This window comes from Thunnus maccoyii, chromosome 12, assembly GCF_910596095.1.
Source record: "Thunnus maccoyii chromosome 12, fThuMac1.1, whole genome shotgun sequence".
NCBI lineage: Eukaryota > Metazoa > Chordata > Actinopteri > Scombriformes > Scombridae > Thunnus > Thunnus maccoyii.
In genome coordinates this window covers 5,246,216-5,267,870 of record NC_056544.1, presented here as the reverse complement: position 1 = coordinate 5,267,870, position 21,655 = coordinate 5,246,216, and the positions used below count along the sequence as shown (strand labels likewise).

The 21,655-nt window shown below is 37.8% G+C and overlaps 1 protein-coding gene across 4 annotated transcripts in view; it reads right to left on the bottom strand.

The window, feature by feature from the left end:
- astn1 (astrotactin 1) overlaps positions 1–21,655 on the bottom strand; it is a 392,569-nt gene that overhangs the window by 207,417 nt on the left and 163,497 nt on the right. For all 4 annotated transcript variants that reach the window (XM_042427879.1, XM_042427878.1, XM_042427876.1 and 1 more), the window contains one exon: positions 4,311–4,477. In XM_042427879.1, the coding sequence (XP_042283813.1) occupies positions 4,311–4,477 (167 nt within the window). The remainder of the gene's footprint in view (positions 1–4,310; positions 4,478–21,655) is intronic.

The window sequence follows — 21,655 nt, the reverse complement described above, 5'->3', positions numbered from 1 at the left end:
TCACAGATTTAAAACCACTTTTCTTGGCCCAATGAAAGATTAACAAATAAAAAACCTTCATATATAAAAAAGTCATAACACAAAGGGTAATAATTGGCCTTATTTGCAGTTTGAGGTGTCCTATAAATAGTTTTATAGATGTCTCTTTTAAAGCGGTGGTCTATGGGGACAGGGGAGTTCTATGCTGTAATAATGGGAGTAGCTATTAGGAAAAGTTGTCAGCAAGGCTGAACAGCAGTGCTGTATCTACTTTTCTTAATACATCCATGGTAAAAACTCACAAATATACAGTTTAATTTTTTAACAAGGCTCAGTAATTTCTTAAAACAGCTGGGCACTGTAGTAAAATGGGAGGAAATGGTGCATTTGTTGAGGACTAGGAATAAGATATCTGGATTTAGATATGCAGACAATACTTGTTAGTAGGATCAATTCATTGTTAGATTTGGTCTTTTCATAGAATTTGTTGACAGTGAAAATACAGAATATTACTAGACATATCTTTTAATTCTAAGGATTAAATTCCAGTCCTTATGTGATGAATATGAATGATGTAAACATACTTACAACCAGATGTCAATAATATGGACCTGTACCATGTGAGATATCGGCTTCTACATTTTTGCAGGGTTCAAAATATGCAGAACTCCAGACCTCACAACTCAATAGTAAGACATCAGCTAATCAACTCTACTCAACTGGCACAAAATCCTCCATCCCAAAAAGGGAGCTAGCTAGCTCTTTTCATATTGATGATGCTTTCACATGAGGATGTCTAATGTACTCTGTGAAAAGAATCAAAGACAGATGAAGGGGAGAGAGAAGAAGAAAAAAACCGGGGGTTGGAGGTTAAAGAGAAAAAGATAATCTGTCAGGGATTCACAATGAGAGGAGCTGGATGCCAAATGTCGCAAAGCTAATGCCAGTCTCCAGCGGCAACAGTGGAAGATTAGCCACATCTGCACTGTGGGAAGTGACAACAACAAAATGCTGTTGTTGAGAATTAAGTGATGCAGAAGTTAGTATTTATGTAAATCTGGTGTGGTACACTGTGCCTGCAACATGATGTTTAATGTAAAAATGACAGAACAAACACAGCTTGTTGAGTTCAATTAGAAAACTGATGTTTACAGAACCTGATGATGTTTTCACAATCTGGATGATTTTAAAGAAGTTTTTCTCTTACATCTCTTGTAACTCAGATCTACGCTCTCAAACATTACATATGGGACTTGCATGAGGTCACCAATCAATAACAGGTGAAACAGAATGAAGGAGAGGTAAATTAGGCAAAATCTAATCCATCTGGATGGATGGATGGATGGATGGACAGACAGATAAGTGAGAAGGAACCAGAACTCTAGGGAATATATACTGTATTCATGTCATAAAACCTTAGACCTGCAACAGGTTTATATACTGTAGATTATATCTACAGTATATGGATTAATCTGAGGATGCGGGTGGATGTCGGGAAGCTGGCATCACTGAAGTGGCATCTCACTTGACATTTATCACAGTGCTGTAGTATATGAAAAAGTTTAACTTTCAGTTTATCAACCTCTTTGTACAGCTTTTGCAAAGATGTCCATAAGATCCAGCTGAACCTGCTACATGTTGAAATGCAGTTAAATCAGGCCTGGTTTGCAGATGCCGATACATTTGTTTTCCCCTGCAAATCTTTAAAATCAACTATTGGACAGTGTTGTTATTGACTCCAACAGTATTACCAAACAACCTACGATAAAAACTTCCCCAAAAATAAAATCCATGAATATTTCTGTCTCCATGAAATGCCCACATCCTCCTTCCCTTCTTTTACTCACATCTATCATTTCATTTCTTCAGATTTTTTTATTGAATTATGCATTTTACCTGCTTACAATCAACACATTATTTTTTATTTGACCTTGAAGAATGAAATTGAAGCAGGAGGCAAGAAACATTATCTAATTCCTGCCTCCTGCATAAGTAAATGAACAAAAAGATTTCCTCTGTGCTGCAATAATATGAACCTTGCAACAGCCATCTATCCTGCATGTATTCGACATCACAAAGAAAACTTGAAATTGTGCAGAAATTGAAATTCTGCCCAAAACATTCTAAGAATTCAATGTTTCCCTCAGGATTTTATACTTGTCAAGGCCTGGAGAGCAAAGACTGTGAAATTATTCAGACCAAGGTTTCAATTAACAGACGGTCAAAAAAAATAAACCTTCATCTAGGTAAACTATTTTTTTATCTGTCATCATTGTGGAACCTTCATTCTATTGAAAAGCGGACAATTTAAATTAAGACTGTATTTCAGAAACTATCACCACAGCATCTGTAAAGAGCCAATACTTGACAACAAATCCTGCTCTGACAGCATTCTCTGTTCTCCTCCACCTCCTCCTGATATATGGACAACTTGCAGTTTGTTTGCCACACTGCAGAGTAAGTGACTTACTGTGGATTATCTTTGATGAGGGAGATGTCTGATATAACGAAATAAAACCAGCCATGCCGACCCACCCACCTCTTCCAAAAACTTTCCTTGAAGATATCATACCTGTCAGTTCAAACCAAAAACACCGACCAACCCAAAATTTCTTTCTCACTCTACCAACTCTCTTAATGGTGTTTTCTGACTAATACTCTGTTGGCTTTGTGCAATCCATCATGACACTAATGCATTGTTTATTTTCTTTCAGTTGGCCAGTTTTGGCTTGGCTCTGCCCTAACCAAGCAAATATATTTCATTAATTTATGGGGAATTTAGTGAGTGAGAGAATATCTACTCCCACAGTATATGGAGCTCTGTATTGAGTCACACTTGAGGACGTGAGCAGGGAGTGAATTTACCTCACACCGAGCACCAGATGCTGGTAAAATTTGACTTTAATGGGAAATTCATGTCACTTGCCACACTAGCTGAAGAACCACTTAAAAGCTTTAGTTATATTAATTTGCCTTAGACACATAATAACTGCAAGCATTGATCTTGAACTGCTCCATTAAGAATATTTCATATCGTACTCACATGAATAAAAGATTTATATGCACGTATATACGAGAGGTCACTGAAAAGGGATAGGGAGACATATTTATAAAAAGCAAACTAAATTGACTACTTGAGAAAGCACAAATTACTCTATTCTCTTATTTGTGTACAACCTAAACCATATATGTATTAAAGGATCCTCTAGTGTTCTAGACTAAGCATTAGTAAATGATGCAACAATGAAACACAAACAACTGATTGAACGTACAGGTGGGTGAGGTAGATTTATACAACTATCACATGGTACAGTGTTGTTATGCAGGAAAATCTCAGTCACTGTCAGCAGCCGTATGAGTGTCAGGTTAAAGGAAAACCTGAATAAATGAGTGGAGAAACATAACGAATACACATGGTTTTATAAAGGTGTTCTGCATGATACAACTGAGGAAATAACAGCCAATGTTGTTAAATGTTCCTGACATCAACAAATTGACCCCAGTTGGCCTCATTGAATGCTTTAATGACCATGAAAATGGTGTGAATCATATGCTGTGGACCTCACAGTCAACAGATCTTAACATTTTGGACGGCGCTGGCCACCATCATCATCATCAAAAACACCAAATGAGGGGAGTATCTTTTGGGAGGAATGATGTTCATCCCTCTAGTAGATTTCAGAGGCTTGACAAATCTATACCAAGGAGCACTGACGCTGTTCTGGAGTCTTGTGTTGGACTAAGACATTTTATGTTGGGTTTCCTTTTATTTGCCACCCATCAGTATGGTAACACAGCTCTTAATGTATATTATGGGGCTGTGTACATTGCATTGTTGTGTAACTTTTGTAGGTAACACTTTACTTTAAGTTCCCATATTTAGCATTTACAAGCATATAAACAGTTAATAAATAGTTTATACACAGTATAATGTAGTTGTTACCAGATATAAGTACATTTTTAAGGAATAAAAACAAGTAGATTATCTACAGACAAAAATCCAATAATGACTACTAAAAGTGAAAACTTTACTTTTGTGTTATTAAAACAAAGCAAGTCAATGGTTGCAGTTATGGAGACTCCAAAACATAAAATGTACATCAAATGGCCTGTAAAAAGTTCTGTTAAGATATTGCATTCATAAAATTCAGTGCTTAATCCATAAGTATTGATATAATGATATAGGGACTGATATTGCTTTCTCTAACAATGTGCAAACATTCACAGGACTGGATGCCACATGAATGATTACAGGGCTCAACATGACAGGGTTAGGAAATAAAATAATTATAGTAATCAAAATATAAGTTAGTGAATATGTTTTTCCTTACCCACAGAACATCTGGATGTTGTAGAGTGTCGGGTCATCCTCTAGAGGGGCCAGCTGCTGGAGACACAGCTGCTCACATCCTCCGTTGAAACCGTCAGAGCAGTCAATGCCGATGTGGTGGTCGTAGCACCCGGTCCCATCCTTCATAGGACTCAACCCTGGAGGGCACTGTAGGAGGAGTAAGTCTTTTTAAATGACTAATGTTAGCAATTACTGATTTTTACTTCATGTACTGGAGGGAGACTTTCTTACAGATGCATAAAACAAAAAAGTGAGAAGCTGCCACATTAACACTGATCCCAGATGGGACAGGTAAACAGACCTGATAACATCTGTGCCACAGAATGCAAACAGTCAGATTTCTGTTCCCATTAGTGCAGCCTGTGTGAACACTGAGCTTAGTGTGTAAGCTGCACAAGGCAAGATGTTAAATTCTCGTATTATCAGGCTAAATAACAGCATGAGGCTGCAACAGAGACACAAGTTAAAAACAAAAGGACAAACAGGAACATCCATGCATCAAATTTGCCACATGCAGGGGAAAACTCTCAGGTTGCTTTACATTTGGTAGAAAGGACATATTTTCACTTTTTCACCATCAAACTTTCCGGCTAAGATTTTATTGGCACTTACTGCATGTATATGTTACATGCATACTTGACAGGTACTGTATTTGTAATGTATGATCATTTCTTTTTTTACACATCAATATGACAACAAGACTCAAATCTACAGCCACATAAACGGCTCTGTGAGGCTGTTCTTACACACAGGAGTGTTTTGAGCTAAATGCTAACCTTGGCAAGCTAACAAGCTCACGATGGCTGTGCTAATATTGGTATAATGGAAGTTTAAAGTGGAGACTGATGGCAATGACATAAGTTTTGCAGGTATTTGGTCATAAACAACAAATTTTAATTGGGACTTGATGACAGTGCTAGAATGCAAATGTCTATACCGAAGTTCATGGCAATCCATATGATAGTTGTAGAGATATTTGACTCAAAACCAAAAATGTCAACCTGCTGGAGGTGCTAGAGGAAAAATCGGGGGGGGGGGGGGGGGGGGGGGGGGGGGGGGGGGGGGGGGGGGGGGGGGGACCAGGAATGCATGTACATCATCTGTACTGAAAATGATATTTCATTGGATAAATGAAAATTTGGACTTGTTGTTGCCACTAGTTGTAAAGTCAGGGGATCACAAAAGTCACTGAGATTCATCCTTTAGGCACCATGGAAATCTGTACCCAATTTCATTAGAATCTACCCAACAACTGTTGAGATATTTCACTAAAAAATAGAAATATCAACCCCATGGTGGCACTAATAGATTTATCCTCTGGGACCATTTGTACAAAAGTACTACCACTCATAGTATAATGGTGAACTGACTGCCATTACCATCACTAGAGCCACAGCACTAGTGTAGCTGAGAAATAAACAAGGTAAAAAAAAAAAGCCATGCAGTATATATGATACAAATACTGACAAATTAGTGTCAGAAAACATTAAGAATTATGTTATTACTAGTTCAAGTGTTATGGTATTGTAATATCTTAATGCTAGAATAATGCATTGCTCCCTGACAAATCCTGTCCTGCTTAACACGTTCTTTTCCTCTGTGTGTTAGAAAGAACAGAGCCTATGCATCACACTTTCACTTGATTATTTACTGTGGCACAGGGAGTGACAAGAACAGTGATGAAATGGCAGACAACCAGTGTCATCTATAATGAAACCCCTTTAAAAAGGATCCTTGTTATGGTGAAGGAGATGAAGCAATACTGCGAGTTTAAATTTCAATTTCCATACAATCCAGAGAGGACTGTCTTCATATTTGATGAGTGAAATGAACTCCTTTCTTTTTGAAATATGCAAAACAGCAATGGGTGTCACAGATAAAGTTCGAGAAATTAATTTAAAAAAAAGAGCACTAAATGATAAAGTTTTACAGAGTAATGAACAACTTCTTAATTGAAATGCACTGTGTGTTGGGGGTGAATTTACAAAAGTACTGCGAGACCTGACTTCACCCTGGTTCCCCTCCTCTACAGTCTTGTTCAGTATTTCCCAAGCAATTTCTTCAGAGACCTGTCAAGTCAAATTCACATTATGTTTTCTATCAACTATTACTTCAAAGGAAACTTTGATAGAGTGCATTTTAACAAGGTATCCCTACCTTCAGAATAGTGACAAGGCAGTTGGTTTCCTCTATGCACCAAGGGATCAACAACTCCTTATTTTATTATTCAGGCTAGCGTATTCATTAGAGGGTCCTGGTGGCTCATTTAGATAAAAAGAAAAAAAAAAAGAAAAAAAAAAACCTAACATGCTTGTTGTTGATTCCAGTCTACTTGAACAATATTTGTGGATGTATACTATAGCGTATTTTGTTTTTCTAGAATTTATCTAATGGAGATCTCAACAGGAATAATAATGTTAAGTCCAGTATTCATCTTGGATCATTCATACATATGAAGATTAGTGCTAGTTGTATTATCTGATTAGCATCAGCTGCTTCATTCATGTTAAACAATCATTGCTTCATGGCCACACATAGTAATGCAGGCGTTCACAGTGGCCTTTATGACTACCCACTTCTCACCATTACTCTGCTGCTATGCCAACGCAGTGCTATAAATTGTCAATTCCTTAACACAAGTGTCTCTAAATGAAGAACTTGTATGAGAAGCCAGGGTCTCCATTTGTCTGACTGCATCAGGATCAGGCTGACATACATTTCTCTCAAAGAGCTGGTGCAATCTTCAGTTTGCCTGAGCCTGATAGAGCATGGTATTCATCCTCAATCATGCATATATACTGTATATACAATGTGGATGTTTTTGAACAGATTAGAAACCCTCTCCAAGAGAACTGTCCTAAAACTAAGATTGTGACCCATCGTTGGAAGTGGCAGAATTTGATGGGAGTTCCCTGCTAAAATCTAAATTATTAAATTAAGGATCAGATTTCTGATCACAAAATAATTGCATATGGTTTCTCTAACAAAGAGGGAAAGCTGAATGTTTGAATTTTCTTGTAAGCCTGACATTACTTTATAAACTTAACTTATAACAAGGGTAAAGCATGAAATGTTGTGCCACTAAAATCCTTAGCTAATGAGATAGTCCAGCTACTGCAGTGTGTGTTTACTTTTGCGATTTAGATAAAGGCAACAGGGAAGATGACCCAAATGCAGATACAGGCAGAGCAGGTTGAAAAAGGTACTGTGATAAATAAACAGGCTTACATTTAGTCCGAGCTGGCAAACAAATCCAAATCACACAGGCACAGGCAGTAACAGCTGTAAAGTTTTGGCATAGAAATCATCTGGCAAGGTACTGGGGCAAGATGGTAGACATCTCCTTCATTTGGATTTCCAGAGAGCAGGTTTATATACAGTACAAGGGAAGGAAAACAGGTGTGCATGGAGATCAGGTCACAGGGAAAAAAAAAAGGTGGGAAAACACTGAGGATATCCGGTGGTAATCTGGGGAATGACGTGGTCTTGAGAGCTCAATGAAAATCCAAGGCCAAGGGAAGTTTGTGAGGCTGAAAGGCTGAGTCTGACAACCTAGAATTAAGTCAAACTTGTGCATATGCAATTACAATGGAATTTTATATGTGGTTTGAAGAAAAGGAAATATAATTTAAACACTTTTTTTCATCATTGTTGAGAGTTTTGGCAGCTTTCTGCCTATGTCACTCTGAAAAACACATAGTGACAGATTGCTGACTGGGTTGTGAAGTCTCATTTAGCAACAGTGGTTTGTAGAATCACTCATCTGTTCACCAGTAAAAAGCAGGACACAGTCCATCACTAGGCTTTCTCAACTTTTGCCAGCTGATAAGTTCAGTAACAAGTACAATTTCTGGTTGTAGGACATTTAAAAAGTTCATTATTGATTGTTTCTACATCATGAAGAAAAAGGACTGTGATGGACAGTGCACTGTTGCAGAATCAGTTATATACTGTATATCCCACTATTTTAAAACCAATGCGCTACAAGTGTTGATAGAGGATGGATCTATTCTAAAACGTCCTCTGTGTACTGCATCTACCTTATAAGTTAGAGCTCCAGATCAGGTATTTGTTGTCGTGCTAGTACAGAATGGGGCCACATGTTGAAAGAGTGGTCCCTGGTCTTGTTCCCTTGAGAAACTGATATTGATTTTGTCACTCTGCGAGGGGGCATTGTGACAAATGATTTATTACCTGTAATGCAACGAGCACATGAGACATTGAATCTCTTAGCACATCTGTGGCACAGAGTCTTTAAATCACTGGAACTCACTGCAATCAATGGATGTGTGGACATGTGGTGCAGGCTGAGAGGAATTTGTATTGATGGGTAACTGCAATGTAGCTTGCCAACCACAGATAGCTCTAGTTATTGACTGCCATAATAGGCTTCTGACATGCTGGAATAGTGATAACTCTGGGCCATTTTCCAGCTGTCCGTAGTATAATAATTATTAAGAATATGCGCCTGCCGAAGTCTTTGTCTGTGGATTGTTATCACTTGAGATTTCCACAAATCTGGTCTATAATCCTGGGTAAATCATTGATAATCCTCCGTATAAAACTACTCCCAAAGTAAACAGCCCCCAAATCCTTAAATTTTATCTGATTAAAAACTTGGTTGTTTTGTTTGCAATGAGTTCGTGGCCATGAAAGGCGGAATACTTTTAATGACTCAGCATGATTGGCATAATAAGAGAATAATCCAGATTAACAATTCTAAGAAGTCCTCAAAGGTTTAGGTGCAAGAAAGTAAACATAGGTGTTTCCCAAAATTTTGGTTCTATGTAATTCATTTCACACAAAAGAATTAGACATTTCTGTTTATTCAGTTATTTTATATATTGCTGTCTTCTCCAAAATGATATGATATCCATATGACATTTATGAGCAAAAGATAATTAGTTCTTACTTGTGATTTAAAATATTTGAAAAGGTTAAGAACCTTGCCATGGATTGTGATTTAATCCCTCCAGGTAAAGAGAAATGTGAACTTTTAAATCTTGCCTTCATTGCACACAATTCTACATTATTTAGAGTTCAAAAGCTCTGAGGGCTCCATAATGCAGAGGGTTAGACTGTGGCACATATCAGTGTGTTTTCAGATTGACAAGCTTCTATACTGTTGCATGCTGCAGGTCAAAGTGTTATGTAGCACAATTCAAAAGGTTTTGAATGATTATTGTAAAATAACTGTGTTCAGGTGCACAGTCAGACACCAGCAAAGACCTTCATAGGTCTCAGTTGTGAAATTTGGACCTCTAAATCTCATGTCAGACATTCACATTAAAACCTTCAAGCAACTGACAATGTCCTCAAAGGTAAGATGGTAAAGGAGTAGCCATTTTTCACAGATGAATCAGGTAAATACACTGTAGCTTGTTGATGTTTGTTATAGTTTTGGTAGGCCCCAAGATTAGAGAAGTGGGTTCAGGACTGACTTAAAAAAAATTCATTAACGTTGTTATAACCTGAAGTGTAAAGCACTACAACTGAACAAATGACATCACACCCAGGTATTGTGTGTGGTCTATTCACAGCTAACTGGAAAGGGTGTATTTCATCTCAAAATGATGAACTGGTCACTAGATAATGACCATATACTGACACTAACAAAGAGTTCTTTGAAGGCAAAGTAATCACCATTAATCTTAGACCATTTAATAACTGGACAGTGAGTGAGAGTGCTGTCTGCCCTGCTGTAGAGGAAGCTAGCAGTACAAAGTGTGTTCTGAAAAAACCCTTGAACCACCATGCCTTTTAATCCTGTTTCTTAATGGAGATAAATTCCTGCAGTGCTTTTGAGGCTTAAGGGAATCAGCACTGTGCCATTGCCAAACAGCAACAAATCCCTGTGAGAGGAGTTGGATAAGCTATGCACTTTTCAAATTAGTCTGATAGGCAGATCAGTGCAGAACTACAATGATTGAGGACTTAAACAGCAAGCTAAGGCATTCACCAGAAAAAAAGTATTAATCATTCTTCAAAGGATTCCAATCAAGAAGATACAAAAGGTCTTGATTCATTTAACTGTATTTATGGAAAATTTAACAAATCACTCTTGCTGTTCTCACTTTGAAATTTAGTCTGCTGTCAGTGTCTGTCCTCTACTGTGAAGCTACTGTCAAAATCAACAAACAATTACAAAAGATATTGATGGATAGTATTCAGTGGTTTGCAGTGGCAAGTGAATAGGAGCCTGCAATTTGTAACATTTTATTTTTATTAGAATGTTTGCTAGCCGGAGAATGAATCAAGGTCCGACCTCGTCCAACAACAAAATTAGGACAGATTGAACCTTCTTCATGATGCATTGTTTATGATGGATTTAGGTTCACTTGAATTTTTTCCTGTATGACGACAAAACCAAACAAAAGGGAAAATGCAAGTTTACCAGCTTGTCTACTGATTCGGACCAGAGCAAACAAACTATAGCTTTTAAAATGTGCTTAGAGATGTGTTTGAACTTGCTTTAGATTCTCTAAGACATTTAGCTTCTCATCCAAAAGGCCTCTTCAAAAATCTTCTTCAAGAAACGTCTTCAAGGACCTGAAGTTGCCCTTGACTTTGTCCTTCTTGATGTACCATGACCTGGATGACACAGAATCTTCACAGGCAAATCCTACCTTACTTTCTCACATCTGCACACCTGGGAAGTTGTAAAAATTGTCAGATGCAGACATTACCCATTTTGCCAGAAGTGACCATATTTGGATGAAAGGGTGGAGCTAACCCTAACGCTAGCTGCTAACTTGGTTAGCACAGTGCATTTGCAGTGTATGTTAACTTTGTTCAACCAAACACTGAGCAAGACTATTTTAGGCAACCAAAATGTTAGTTAACTTTCATGAACTGAAAACATACTGAAATAGTGATGGCTACGCCTATAATCTGTGAATCTGGGGTTATGCCATGGTTATGTTACCTAACCAACGTTGTCACCGTGATAGCAACTTGTCAATCACAAAGTAGCTACGCACAAAAGCATACTCTGCTTTATCATCTATTTAACTCTAAATGTGACCATAATTTACAAATGAACATCATGCTGTATTGAAGAAGACTTGAAACTAGTGATTGAGACCATAAACTCATTAGAAAAGTGTTAACTGAGGTAATAAATCAAGTGAGAAGTAGAGTCATTTTCTCATAGACTTCAATACAATTGGACTTCTTTTTGGAGCCAGTGGAGTTACCCCATGTTGGCCATTAGAGAGAAGGCAGGTTTAAGTTACTTCCACATTGGCTTCACTTTTCAGACCCGGAGTTACTGCTTGGACTTGACATGGGAGATTTCCTACCAACAGTCAACATCGGTTTACTTTAAACATGACCACCATATTTTTTTTTTCACCTTAACCAGTAGCAGTGGCAGATCAGAACATGTTGATAGAAATTCTTTTCATAATGGTCATATGTAATAGATTTGGAAGGCACTGACAAACTATGTCCTCCTGCCGACAGAGGCATCAGATCAGAAAACACTCTTGTAGGTCTATTATGGAAGACAATGAAAAAATGATCTCTTTTGTCATTTATTTTGGAAGATTATATGAAGTATTGACATAGCAAGGCTGGTAATTATAATGTAAAGATGAAGAATCTCAAATACACTCACCAGTCTTTTTCTGTAGGGAAAATGGTTTTTCAACATGCTGTGTTTGTTTCATGATGTCAAAACTAGGCTCAACTGGACACACAGCTGGATTTTGCAGTATGACTAGATATTTTTCCTGGGTAAAACTTGTATAACCATGTATATTAAGGCCATGTATAACTTAAATGCTACTGTAGGATGAAACATCCTCTTACTGGTCTATGCATAGCATTAAAAAGCATATTGATTGATACATCAAATAGAGAACTGGGATGATATATTTGCCAGAAACTTGAAAGGCTTTTCCACACTGCAGAGAGAGAAGCCCACAGGAGCGCTTGTGTCAAGTTCACAGAGAAACGTATCTATTCTGAAGGGGTCTGTTAGAGAAATCACATTTTGTAGCCTAAAACATTATTCCAACATTTCAACTTTCCTTTGATGTTTCTTAATAGAGGAAGTTGCCCTGAGATACTTTTTCACAGGCAAGTGTGATGAGATAAGCAGTGTGGGTCAAAGGCCAGCTTATCCCAGAGCACTTGCTCCTCATTCTGATCTCCTGTGGATGTTATGGTGAGTAAGTTTGGTGCAAAAAACTTGGATATTTAGTAACCCTGCTTACCTCCTTGCAAAAAGCACAACAGGGAGTGTGCCTGAGGTCAAATGGACGTGCTACATCTGAAGACCTTTCTTAAAGAGAAAGATTGTATTTTCTGATCCACTGTCTTTTCATTTACTGACTGCTGGAGCTAACAGTGCACCTGTCAGTATCACTACATCTGGCACTTTCCATCTAAAACCTTAATGATCTAACAATCTGTACTGAGCTGTAGTTAACTGCTACCCACAAAGTATTCAGGAAGTGGAAGTTATTTATTAAACTTTATGGACTTAAAAAATGTGAGATCTGTAATTTCAGAGAATGTTCTTTCTTGCTGAGTTAGTGGTAAAAACCTGCTCACTCAAAAAGACCCTTGTTACTGTGAACAGAATTCCGAACAAAAGAATGTTATATTCGTTTTAAAAAGACAGGCATTATTTATACTGTGGCAAGTGCCTGGTGAAGTCTGAGTTATATTTGAAGTTTTGTGATCTAATGAGATGGTGTAGTTTTTTTATGCTGTTTCTAGACACTCTTTGGTTTATGAGGAACCAGACGTTTTCAGCAGGATTATCTGGGGATCTGAGCTCAAAAAGTCAAAGTTAAACAAAGGTCGGGGATTGCTGCTTTATGCACATCACAGCTCTGGTATACTACTAATAAATATGCAATTGATCTCACATCTCACTGAACCATTCAAGCAACAACTGTGGCTATGCTGATGTTTAATTTAAGTTTTTACCCAAGTCACAGTTATTTACTCCATCATTACTACAATTTTATATTGCACTAAATTATTGAGACCAAAACTAAATTCAGTTCCATTTGGAAGATGAAGATTCAACTTTGTTAAATTTAGTATTAAGGATAGCATGTTTAAATGAGCAAAGATTTTCCACTGCAGATTTTTCTTTCATCTGTTTGTTACAGTTCATTTATATTTTTGAAAAAGCAGTTCACTACTATAACTTTTTTGTCAAAGCCCTATAACTGTATCTGTTAGTCACTGACATTCTGAGTGAGGCAGTTACACCATTGGTCAGCCAAAGCTAAGTATCCCAGAATGCATTTCACACCAACCTGCAGTGTTGATGGCAGAGATTAAGCTGTTGTAATTTTGTTGTAGAACTGTTAATGTCACTTTATTAAGTTTTTTTTTTTCAAGCGAGAAAGTAACCATTTAGTACATGAAGATGTGTATCACATGGTTTTCAACCAACATACCAAGTTCAAATGTACTTAGCAGGTGTATTTTTATACAGTAAATTATGAAATACGCAGCTGTCATGCCATCGCCGGTAGACGTTCCTTCCATGCACTCACCTTAACATCGCCGTCAGTCTCTTGTCTGCAGTCCCAATCAGTCTCATTCAAAACTCTGCATGGTTTGGCAGTAACAGAAGGGTTGACTGCACCTTCTCCTTGTAATCCTATGTTGGCACTATCCACCTGCCATAGCCCCACCCCTGAGATGATCGGCCTTTCAACATCCGTCGTCATCCCGAGGAGAACATGATCCGATGAACTGATCTGTGCAGCTCTTTGGTGATTTACTGCTGGCTCTAATGTCTCGGCAGCATTTTGATATATGATATAATTCCTTTTGGAAGATAAATGTTGGTCTCACAGATGAAATCCTCCCATCCTCGGAAGTTTCTACATCTGAGTCAAACTTGCCAAGTCCAAACTCGGCATACTTGGCATTGAGAAAGGCCCAATGTTAAACTGGCTTCAGTCAAAGCCTGGCACACTTCCTGGGGGCTTGGTTGCCACATACTGCCACTTCCTGTATCAGTTGTTTCAAATTAAAAGCCCTCTAGTGCTTCATACATGGTCCAGCCATGTACTAGATTTTGACCTCGTCTTATTCATCTCAGTAGTGCCTGCAGGTCTTCCTCTCAAGGCTGAATACGGCATAAACATCTATGTTGTCTGAGAGAAAAACTGAGGCAAAGAAAAGTTTAAAAAAAATCTGCAGCTTGTAAAGCTTAACTGCTGTGAGCACATAATAGTTTTAGGTGACTCAGACGTTGATTAGCTCCTCTCTTTTTCAATCTGGATGTTACCAGCTGGATAGTCAGACAACTGTTTAAGGATTTTAGAGTAAATCAAACAATAAATACATTGCGGTTAAGTGTGAAAATTTGGAAAGTGAGGGGGACATAACCCCTGTGACCCCAGTGAAAATTACACCCCTGTTGTACTGCACATAAAATTAACTTGTAGACTCAAAAGAATAATGAAAATATAATGTCAGTCATAATGTCGCTGATTCTTTTACTTACAATCATTTCCCATTAATCATTCTTTGCTGAAAAAAAGCATGATTTATGTCTGTACCTGAACCATTTTGTCTCACATTTCAGCGCTTTAGTAAACACATTTCAGTATAGTTAAAAAAAAAAATTACAGAAACAAATTTTATTCTACAAATTTCCAAAACATATGAACCCATAGTTTACCTGCTCTTCAGCAGATGCTTTTATCAACCTTCTCAGTCTAAACACACTCTCACATAAATCCAATGACCCGAGGAGAGAAAACATCAGTAGTGACAATCTAATGTGCTCCTATTCCTCTTTAGGGCTGAGGTCTAGCTATATCTCTGCCAGGTATTGACTCCACTCGACACTGCTTAGTGTCCCAAAATGTGATCCCAGTCAAGATTGGTTTTTGCTGCCTAAGGGGAACTGCGCCAATACAAAGCGGTAAGAAGAACTGCTTTGGCCAGCAGCATACTGTAAGGTACTGTCCAGAAATTTTATTAAAACAACCACCTGACTGGTCAGACAGGTATTAGATATAACAGTAGGTGGTGTATTCTGCCGCTATAATGCAGTGTTGTGTATAATGTCTTTTTCAGATTGTATAATTTTGTGGGTAATTCTGTTGAGTGGTCTATGCAACCTTTGATTGAATTTAATTCAAATTTTATACGTATAGCACTATCTCATATAAAAGCAGTTCAAAATGCTTTACATAAAAACAAAAAACAGCAAAAGTGTGCTTATAAACAAACATCCATCCATACATACACATATATACACACACACAAACAAACATACTGTACAAATACATGTGTGTCCATTCAAGAAAATGCTTGACTGAAAAGGAGGGTCTTTTGTTTGCTTTTAAAAGAACACAGTGTGGGAGCAAGTCTAGCATCAGCAGGCAAACTGTTCCATTCTTCAGGTGTATAAATAGTGAAAGCCATCTCACCAGATTTTGAAAGTGCTCTAGGCACATGGAGGAGATTTCCACCTAGTGATCTGTGGGGATTGTAAACTGACAGCATGTCTAAAATGTGCTATGGAGTCAGACCAGCAAGTGCTTTGTACCAAGAGGAGGATTTTAAATTGTATTATGAAAACAACAGGTAGCCAGTGAAGGTTTCGGAGGACTGGATTTATGTGGTCTGAATTTTTTGTCCTGGTTGGAACTCCTGCGGCTGAGTTCTGGATAAGTTGTAATCTATGGATTGTTTTGTTTGTTAGACCCATAAACAGAATTGCAATAATCCAATTCTTACAAATGCATGCATGAGTTTCTCTGAGTCAGACCGGGAACAAAAGCCTCTGATTCTGGAAATGTTTCTGAGTTGGATAAAGGCAGCTTTGGTGATGCTGTTGATATGATCCTTAAAGCTGAGTTCACCATCCATGGTTACTCTTTTTAGTGATCTGGATGCCAGGTACTCGCAGACTAACTGTCTCTGGGCTTTAGCACCTACGACCAAGATCTCAGTTTTCTCCATGTTCAGCTGAAGGAAGTTTGCAGCCATCCAGTGAAAGATGACATGATCTAGTTTTAACTGTCATGTCAAATGTACAACGTGGTAGAAAAAAACACTTATTTTTCTCATGAATAAGGCTCACTGTATTTGGTTTCTACACATTTTTACTGAAGAGTTTCAGCAAGGACCTCTTGTTTGTCACAAGTGGACCCTTTTGTGATACTCTTATGGTTTGTAGTATGGTCTGTAGAATTGTGTGACACCATAGGTTGTATTTTGTGGTGATGAGTAGTTGACTGGCCCAACAGTAATTGAGACAGAAGTACTTTAAAGAAAGATATACTTTTTTGTATTGATGTGGAAGGCACATGTTCAGGGTTTTTCTGTCTTCAGTTTAATAATATTTAGCCTTTTGAATTATACACATATCAAGACACACCGGCACTGAAAAACATGAATAGTGTCAAGCGGTACTAGTTTTTAATGCCATAATTTAGCAAAAGGACCACAAAGTGTGTTGCCGTTGTTTCATTGAAGGGAAATCCACAGATTTCACACATCAGATTCAGTTTACTAGTCATGGCGAGTAAGTATGTGAGTCGTTGAAAGACGTTGGCATTGATCACGCAGTGAGGGTCTAACAGAAAGATGCTATCAAAGTGCATTAGCCTAAGCTATACTAGGTTCTAAAAGTCAGAATATCTCAGTCTTTGTTGCATACATTTTGACTATTCTTTTCTTTTAATCTGTGTCTTGCAAGTCCTTCCTTTATGGAGGTGCAATGTTACCAGAAAATGCTGAGGTTTCATTCAAATTTATGTAGCACAGTATACACAATAGTCCTTCTCACAGACTATTGAGTTACTTGATACTTGAATTTGGGTGAATTTGTAGAACAACTTGCTTTATAATATAGTGACAGTTATTTAAACTATTGTTATTTTATTTTTTGCAATTTGGACAATTGCAGGCACAAAGCATTTTCTCTCAGTTGGTACAACTTCTCTAACATGCACACCGAGTTAAATCAACAGTGATAGCCTTAACAAACAAGCCTGTGCAGATGCTGTTTGGGTAGCTAACAAGCTGCTCCACAAGTACATACATATGCAGTTACCTACAACAGCTAATCCAGGGGGATCATCTCTTTGTTTACTTTCAGTTCGACTCAGACAACAAGTAAAAAATAAATAATAAGTAAAAAAATCCCCCAAACTCACATTTAAACAAAAAACTATAAAGCATACTGAACTTGGCCTCCTCCGACCAATCAGTCGAGGTGTTTTTCCATCAGCTGTCAAAAACGAAAACACCTACCATGACTTTCTAACCTTCAAAAGTTTAAACTCATAGAAAACAGAGCACCAGCACTTTTCTGCACTTTGTAATTCATGGGGCAAAAATACAACACATGGATGGATACACATGCGTACACACATTTTCAGCATAGTGGAACCTCGTCGAGGCAGAGTGACCCACCCTGTCTAACCCATCAGGGAGAAAACAAGATGTAATTTATTATAACTTGGAACACACAAATCTATCTGAGGGGGGAAAAAAAATCCGACCCTGTAGGCACACTGTACTGTCACTACAAACACAGCCATAACCGTCATTGTTTATACCTTACACACACAACTCGCCCTCTCTCCACAGTATAGTGCTATAAAGCAGACACAAACAGCTGTAAAACACACTTAAACAGCACTAATGATCAACATTTCCTGTGTACTGACAGTTTATATATCAAACCCCACAAACACACATTGAGCTGTTTGGACGGTGCCCAGCTATTCTTGTCATTCCATCCTAGTGGCAATCAGCACTGTCAACAACATCCTTGTTTTCCACCATTTTGCTGGGGAGACAAGTGACAAGATGAAGCTAATTAATCTCACAATCATTCTGTGATTATTATGCTCCCACTGCCACAGGCGCTGCGTGCTGCCTCTCCCCAGGAGTGCAATATATCAGTGAGACGGAGCGGGTCGGTCAGCGCAGACCGCCAGCGTCAGTTGACTCTAACACAAGGAAAGATATTAAATGCAGACAGTACAGCTACTGGCAGCACAGACTCAGACAAGGTGTTAATTGATTAGGGTGGAATCAGAGCGCTGGGGCCCAGCCAGTTTACCACCCTGATTAGACGGATGAGAGGCTCATTTATAAGCTCGACAGTCACAAGATAATTACTAAAACGGACAGTAATATATGCAACGGCAGCTGGGAGCGCTGCAGTGTGGTGATGGACAGGACTGGGATGTGTGTGTGTGTGTGGGGGTGAAGATCAACGGTTTAGCTCCCCCGCAATGAGATGGTTATAGAAAAAAATAGCATAATAACGACATTCAAACAGAATACCAATCAATTTAGGAGAGGAGTTATGCTTTTCTTACAGCAATAGTGATCAAAATTAATGAAAAATCCTTACTTAACTCACCTGCTTCCTCTTACCTACATCTCCTTTGTGATTGATAATTGTGTACATTCAGAATCAGGTTTACATAAATAAAAGTGCAGAGAAAATTTGTGCTGCCTCTTTCATTCGATCTGTGCTCGCAATCTGTGTGTAATTAGTGTCTGATTTAATGAGGCAGCAGCAGCAGCGCCTGGGACTGACTTCCAGGCAGACTCTGCAAATGTAGGAGAGCTGGATGACATCACCAAGCTTACAAAAGAAATGGAGAGGAGCTACATGGAAGAGTTCAAAAAGTTTACTGAGGCCACAGTTCAACTCCTCCTGTGCAATACTGTCAACTGCTGAATAAACTGCAATACAGCTGGTAACTTTAACCTATCTATGCAATAAACAGAATAGGAGTCATTAACTAGAAAATTAAAATGAGCAATAAAAGCAGAAAATTTAAATGAAAAAGTAATGGAATGTCATAATAAGATGCAGAGCAGCAGGTCCAGCTGAAACTGTCGAGTACTGTAGGTGAGGATGGATGGTTCTGATTGATGTGTCACTAGAATATAGATATAAACGTAGCCACAAAAATATATCACCAGCCTGTTTGCAGTTCATGAATGTGTAGTTTAATGAACAGTTAAGTACAAAGCCACATCTCCATATTCCCTTGCTTTGGTTTTAGAAAATTGTCAAATGTTTTCATTTTTTTCCATTTATTATTATTGTTCACTTCATAAAAATCTGTCTTGTTTTCTAACACTTTTTAAAATTCTAGTTAACAGATGCATTAGGTCCCCAGAAACAGAGCAGAGCAGAAGTTTATTCATCGCTCCCTTACCAAAACCTTACTTTTAACTATATCTGTGCTTTTAGCACCTGCTCATTAGAGCTCGGGATTTTCATGCAAAACTGAAAAAAAAATCTCTCATAAAAATCATCCCTTAATATTTTTTTTTATAAATATGCATAAAGTATGAGGCACATATTATTGCTTACTTGGAAAGTGCACTACACATGAAAGGCAAACTGGCAGACTGGTGAGCCTGTTTGATAATTAACAAATCCAGGCAGAGAAAACATCATGAAACAAGGCATGAAATGCCAAGTGAAATTTATTCTGGAACTGTTACTTTTTCAAAAAAATAAACAGAAAAAGTTTAAATGGACAAAGATCAAACAAATCATTTGTTTAGGCCAATCCTAGACTAAGATTAGATTCTAAAATTAAAAAAGTGGTTCCATTCATTTGTGGTGACTGCGCTGCCTCCCTTGAGCAACTAACTAACTAACTAACTAACAGGTGTGTTCTGATTTGTTTTTGGGATAAATGTTACTGTAAGGGAGTGGCTATATTTAAAAGTCTTTAAAATACAATTAATAGAACCAAAATAGTTCCGCACATTACTTTTCATATGGTTTGTTGTCATGATTATCTTTGCTTGTTTTTTTTTTCATTACACATTAAAGAAGAGAACAATAATTTCCTGAGGGCAACAGGACAAGCAGTAGATCAGAGTGAAAGTGCGTGTTAGAAACGATTATACACTCTACATAGAATTTAATTCTGAGAGACTGTTATAGTTTGAATATTTATTTTTCTCCCATGTTCAAGCTGAAGTGTCAGCAGTGTTGGTCATTGTATTATGTTAATGAAATTTGTCATATATCTGATGTCTGCAAGTAACAAAACTTGACAGAAAAACTGACGTCTTCCAAATAAATGGCCTTTAATAGCAGCAGCAGTCGATCTGTTCTAAAGTGTAAAGTAAAGTGTTTCCAGGTCGCTCTGACAATTCCTCACTGTGCTCTCACAATCACCTTTTTTTTTCCTTGTCTTACATATTACCCACCTCCTTCTCAATGAGGCTCTACTGAAGTGTGAAATCATACATTTATTCCTGGGATGAATTTTGTTTTATTTTTAGTTATAGTAGAGCATGGTGAACATTCACAGATGATGGGCAAACAGAAACATTAAGGGATAAGTACTGTAACTAAGTACAGACATTCACTTTGTTCTTTTTTTTTGAAAACGGTTCTTTAAAAAAATATCACAGTATTCTTCAAAATGCTCACAGGGATGGAAATATAACAGGACAATAAATAATTAATGGAATAAAAAGGGAGAGTCTCATGACACTTCAAAGTGTTGGCAAGAAAGATTTTTACTATTTCTTTTTGGATCCATTTGAGATTAATTTCAGGGAGAAGGAATTGGATTTTTTTGTGATGCTTTTGGCAAGGATTTGCAACACACTGCAACACAAAGAAGCCGCTTTCTAGATGCTGACAAACACAGACTGTTGTATTAAAGCTCCCAGTAATTATGTGTAAAGAAAGAATATCACTACAAGATATCTGGACTTTTCTTGTGTTTTCCCACAAGAGGGAAGAGCGGGAAAAACATAAATGCCTCAACTAAGTAAAACATAATCAGACGCCCATGGGACTTCAAAGCTCAGGCTAGAAATCTCCACTCTGCCATCTCTTGATACAAGACGGGGTACAAGATGTAAATTGGATGGATATTTCACTCTCTGACATTCCAGTGCAATGTTGTGCAACTTAGCGGACTCCTTTCAGTGTTTATAAAGCAACTTCAGATAGCGGATGTTATTTGCAGGGTCCAACTCATATCTACTAGTTGTACTAACTTGGACTGGACTACATGGCCTGACCAGCCACAGGATGTGACGAGACTCAGTGAATGGCCAGTGCTCTCAGTCAGCTGTAATACATTTGTGATGTAATTTAATTGCTTAGCCAGGAGATTTAATTTTCCCAAACAGCAGATTTGTGACATTTACAAGCCCACAGGAAATACACAAGTTGATTTTCGGAGCATTTGTTTTTGGATTAATGACACACAGTAGCTAAACCTTTAAAATGCCTGAAAGCTTAATTACATCAGCAAAGTACAAACAGCTAATATTCAATATGTTTCTTTGTACTATAGCTGTTCAAGATTATACTGATGCACC